This window comes from Populus trichocarpa, chromosome 10 (genome assembly GCF_000002775.5).
Source record: "Populus trichocarpa isolate Nisqually-1 chromosome 10, P.trichocarpa_v4.1, whole genome shotgun sequence".
Classification (NCBI taxonomy): domain Eukaryota; kingdom Viridiplantae; phylum Streptophyta; class Magnoliopsida; order Malpighiales; family Salicaceae; genus Populus; species Populus trichocarpa.
This window is the reverse complement of record NC_037294.2, coordinates 22,468,387-22,473,794: the sequence shown is the minus strand read 5'-3', so window position 1 is coordinate 22,473,794 and position 5,408 is coordinate 22,468,387. Positions and strand designations below refer to the sequence as shown.

Genomic DNA, 5,408 nt, shown 5'->3' with positions numbered 1-5,408 from the left:
TTAATTTGAAAAAAAAATAAAGATAGTAACACTAAAACTATCATACAGATCTAGTCTTCTCCATTGAAAAAAAAGGGCATGATTGGTAATTTAATATAAATACTAAAATTTATCATAGTTTTAAATTTCAATTTAAAATCAATTTGAAAAAAGATTTAGATCATAGATGAGAAGGGAAAATCCAAAAAACTTTTTTTTTAAATGGATAAAAAGGATGATATTTTCATCAATATTTTTTTTTTTAAAATAAAATCAATAAAAATTTTACGGGTTCTACTCAAATTGTAGATGAAACTAAAATTTTAATCGGCTTAGATCAAATCAATTTTTTTATTATTTTTTTAAAACCAAATCAATTAGGTCTCGAGTCGGCTAGTTATCGCTAGACCCGGGCATTGCTGGTTTTTTTTTATCAATGTCCATAAAAGATAAAATTTAAATGGAATATTTAATCGTTTTTGTTAATTAATTAGTGACAAGTATTAATAAAAACAAAGCGAAAGGACATATTCGAATAGATTTTTTTATTTAGTTGTTGAATTGAATGATGTAAAATATTAGATCCAGAACTTAGTTAGATACATAAATCGTGTCCCTCCAAATTCCTCTCTCTCTGGGGGAGGTTTCTTCCTTGTTTTTGTCAACGAACAAACTCTTTCCCTACATGAAACACACATCACAGACCAATTACAACACAGCACGTAAACACACCTTGGTTCTTTCCATGACATGGACTCTAGCAATTGGCCTCGAGTCATGCACCATTGCAAAAGAATGCTGTAACTTTATCATAGCTAATAATCACGAGAGGCTAATAATGATTCAAGTACCTGTTTTTATCAAACTATAATTTTGTTAAGTTCAAAGCTTACGGTCTTGTCTTCCATGTTTTTTATTACATTTTTTCCTACTCTCTCTCTCTCTCAGCACTGACTTGACAATATACAAGAAAACCCTAAAAACAAAAAAAATCTCTAATCTTTGCAAACTCTCAAATGAATGCAGATATGCTTTGCTAAATATCAGGTAAGACCCATCTTTGCATTCTCTCTCTTTTTTTTTCAAAATTCTATGTCTTCTATTGTTTTACGAATGATTTTTGTGTAAAGATTGAAATCTTTTTGTCTTGATAATGTAAAGATTGATCATTTGGTGTTGAATTATTACTGAATTTGTTCATTTCTGTGAGTGTGCAAAATTTGAGCTAACTTCAACCTTTTTCTGCAATCTGCAATCCATTGGTCTAATGAAAACTACATGATGTTTTTTGCGTGTCTAATCTTTAGCTCACTGTCTGCTATATAGCACTTTTTTGCAGAATGAAAAATTATGAGCAATTAATTGTCTAGAATATATGTTTAGAGATTTGATTAAAATTTTGTTGTATATATGCACTTTTAATGTGTGTTGATGGAAAGTTTGGATAGGGTTCTTTTTTAGTATAAGATTATTTTCTTGCTGTGTATACCATGAGATTTGGATATTTGATGTTGATGACTGTCTTCCTTGTCATCTTTGACTTGGCATTTATCGCATGATGTTGTGTTATGTAACCTTATCCGGTTTTTAATTTGCTTGCAGGCTGCGTAGTTTCTGCTGAGATGTTCTGTGCATGTTGCAGGTATGGCAATGACGTTGAAAGTTCGATCCTGATCCAATATTATTCGCAATGCAATTGGTATCAAATGATAGTCGCAAGGAAGATATTTCAGAAAGTGAACCGATCTTATCCCATTCTAACATTTCGCAGCACTCAGAAGAAGAATCACCGTCCTCTCTTGAAATTAAATCTTTAGGAAGGGATTGTGAAATTCATGTTGATGATTCAGAGAGTATTCAGATTGATGAAACTTGCCATCTAGTGAATCCAGACCATCCACAGTGCCGTATATGCCTGGATAATGAAGGTGTTACCTATTTACTGTGCTGGGCACGCCTTTTTCATTTCTTAATTATTATGTGTGTGAGGTGTGACTGTAAATTGGTTTTTCTTTTTATATTAATGCAGCTGAAGCCTGTGCTAATTCATTTCAGGGGAAGACTTGATTGCACCATGTCATTGCAAAGGCACTCAGAAGTATGTCCATAGGTCATGTCTTGATAATTGGAGATCAACTAAGGTAAATGTTCGTTTCTATCTGGCATCCATGTTTCCTCATTTGCAGAGTGATGAGCGTGGAACTTTGAGACTTGGGAAAATCATATTGAACCTTTAGATCTTTCTTGCATTGAGTACATGTATGCATGTGATAATGGTAAGTTTATGTCTTTATTCAATGATAATTCTTCGAATTCATTTTCAGGAGGGCTTTGCATTTGCTCACTGTACAGAATGCAGAGCAATGTTTGTATTGCGGGCAAATGTCCCAGCAGATCGATGGTGGTTGAGATTGAAATTTCAGTTCCTTGTTGCTAGGGACCATGCATTTATTTTTGTAGTAGTTCAGCTGGTACGGCCACCATTCTTTTCATATTAATTTAATTTGGTAATATAATATGGATGTTGATTACATATCACTGTTGTGGGTTTTACCAGTAAGTTTCTTCGTTTTTTTCTTCTTGTATATTTTGGAGTAGGTAACTAATTGAAAAGTATGACTGGCTATAATTGACATGATTTTCTGCGATAGCATACACTACAAAGTGCTCTCTGAAATTGTTGGCAGTATTACCATGCCCTATGGACATGCTTTCCATGCAGCTGTCATTATTATTTGTTCGTTTCTTTAGTGGGGTTTGGTACTGAATGTCACTGCAGCTATGGAAATTGAAATATTTGTTGGTGTGAAACCAAGAAGACATAAGTAAGTTTAATGAAAAGAATCCTAGCTGAGAAAAAAAAATATGCATTTGTACTCACACATTCGCATGCATAATTATGTGTGTGATTGCATGCGCACTCTTGCATAGTTGACCCAAGGTTGTCTTTGTTTGGAAATTTGCATTGATATTCTACCGAAGAACAATATGAACAGATATGGAGGGTAAATATGAGCTGGTAAACTTTGTTCTCTTCCCTTTTTGTTTGAAACACTTTAAAGGATCCCTTTTCATAGCAGCTTAGTTTCCCGTGTGCGTTTACCTACTGCACATAAGGGATTGATTTGATGAGATAATTGGCCAAATTTTGTTTTATCATTAGATTTGTTTTTCTTTCTTAAAAAATTAATAAATTGATGTTCTGAACAGATTGTTGCATTCTTGGGTGTGCTGGTGTACAAGTTCTATGGGGAGGAACTAAGGGAAATGTTTGGCTATGAAGAGCATCCCTATGGATTCTATACTATGGCTGGTATGACTGGTGGCATCTTCAGGTCAAGAACCATTTTCGTGAGAATTTTATGCTCTCTCTTGTTATTACTGATTTTTACTTCATTATTTGTATGTAGTTTTAGCGATTGTTTTGGTGGGTTTGCTCTATGGTTTCTTCATTGCTATAATATGTGGACAAAGGATCAATGAGCGCCACTATCATGTTCTTGCCAAACAAGAACTTACAAAGGTTTGGTATCTCATCCTTAAAGCATTTAGAGTTTCTAAAACCAGCTGCTATAAGGTAGAATTTAACTAGAAAACAGTTGCTAAAAATTCTTCATAGTTATATTTTAGTGTTTCATTTTCTTCAAGTATTTTTCCCCGGTGGAAAATATTTTTGGGTAATTATATATTTGTGGATTTTTTGTACTTTGTATTTCTGGACCCTGTGATTTTCTCTATGTTCTAATTTGCCTATCGGCAAGTTTCATGACATTGGGACCATTCATAATGTTAGGAATATGTGGTGGAAGACAGAGAAGCTAGCAAGGATGTCCCTGAACTTGGAGCCAGTCATGTCTCGGAGCTAAGAATGTTGGGTCTTTATTAGTCTTGAATTCTCTTGACTTCTGTGTACTCTGTAAGTAATTTCAACTTCTATTTACTTTTTATGCCGATCACTTTTTCAATTGCTTGGTCATCTTCCTTGCTGTAAAGATCAAATATCTTGATTATAGATTTGATCTAAGAATAAATGTCTACATATTCCTTTTTGTACTTTTTTAGTATTGTTGCCAGACCATTGTTAATCTTGGATGCTTACACTAATGCACTGCTGCGATGTGAATTTATGCATCAATGGAGTTCTTTTCTTGAATTGCTTAAATTTTTTTTCAGGTCTTGCTATCCTGTGCCTGGTGTTGATCTGGTCTGCATGAATTTATGCATCACTCCATAGCGTGTATGTTGAAATTTTTCATACTACTGTTTCAAGGTCTTACAATTCTGTGTTGTATCTCATTTTTTAACTTGGCATTTGAATTTTTAGAAACCCATGCCCGAAGATGATCTTTTCTCAATCAAACTACACAACCACAAAAGGTGTGGTTTGTCTTGTATATTTCTATACATGTATGCGTTTTGACTCTTGTTGTGTACTCGATCATCAGCTTCTTGAGTTTTATATGTTAAAATTTATTGATTTACAAAAAGCATTTTCATATGTTTTGTCAGCAAGGTTATGCTTACTCTTGTTTGTCCATAGAGAATGCGTGAACTTAGCAGGAAGAGAGCTTACAGTTTTGAGTTTAGTAGTATAACAATATTGCTATGTACATAATCGAACTGTGAAAACTCAGCTAATTAACAGAATGGCGATGAGGATTATTGCACTGTAAAAACATAACTTCAGAACTTTCACCAGAAAAATAGAAAAACCTTTGAACTTCGGAGTAACATGGTTTTGAAGTACCAGTACTGTGCTAGTTTTCACTAACATATCAGTTGTTGTCTGCCGACTTTGAGAAGAAGCATCCATTTAGAAATTCCCATCAGCAGCATTGATCCAACTCTTTGAGATGCAGTCGACTCTCCTAATTTTTCCCTGCATAAGACAATGTCTATGGACTTTCTTAGGAAAGTGGGGATCCCTAGGATAGATTACAGCTAGCAATGGTTGTGGGCTCCATAATAAGTTGAGCAACAACCTCCAATAACGTTGCCATATACTGAAGTATGAAGCGATTGAAGCAATCCAGTAGTATTAGAAACACAACTGTGTACACTCTGAAAAGATGCCTTGCATTCTGGCCTGATTCCCGATGGCAAGAGGCCTGGTAAGGGTTATACCTGCAAATGGCGCTTGGCCTTGAAGAGGAAAGGGTACGAGTTTAGGTGCATGTGGGGAATCGACTCTGCTGGAACGAGCCAACATGATGCTACATGCTGCTGTTAGCAACAAGGATGATACTAATAGAGCCCTGCTTCCCTTCATCAATACCAAATTTAACTTGTCTTTTAATTTCTTCTTTCTTTTCCTGTGTCACAGCTGAAATCAATGCTTGCTCCAAGTTGGTGACTGAAAAAGAGGGCATGGACCATTTATATGGACTGGGTTGTCCATGATGCTTGTTGAAAGCCGTTATTCCATAACA

General features: G+C 34.8%; 1 protein-coding gene across 4 annotated transcripts; it reads left to right on the top strand.

Moving 5' to 3' along the window:
• The first annotated feature begins 766 nt into the window (after positions 1–766).
• Positions 767–4,475, top strand: LOC7469466 (uncharacterized). 4 transcript variants are annotated; one of them, XM_006378811.3, is made up of 8 exons: positions 822–1,026; positions 1,622–1,907; positions 2,035–2,120; positions 2,304–2,450; positions 3,190–3,292; positions 3,390–3,502; positions 3,773–3,895; positions 4,153–4,475. In XM_006378811.3, exons 2-7 carry the CDS (start codon positions 1,670–1,672, stop codon positions 3,863–3,865), a joined length of 780 nt encoding a protein of 259 aa, XP_006378873.1. In that variant the 5' UTR covers positions 822–1,026; positions 1,622–1,669; the 3' UTR covers positions 3,866–3,895; positions 4,153–4,475. The 4 variants fall into 4 exon arrangements, with proteins under 4 accessions (XP_052312565.1, XP_052312566.1, XP_006378873.1 ...); XM_002315337.4 differs by having other exon boundaries at positions 834–1,026; positions 1,582–1,907; XM_052456605.1 differs by lacking the exon at positions 3,390–3,502 and having other exon boundaries at positions 767–1,026; positions 1,582–1,907; positions 3,190–3,330.
• The last annotated feature ends 933 nt before the right edge of the window (positions 4,476–5,408 follow it).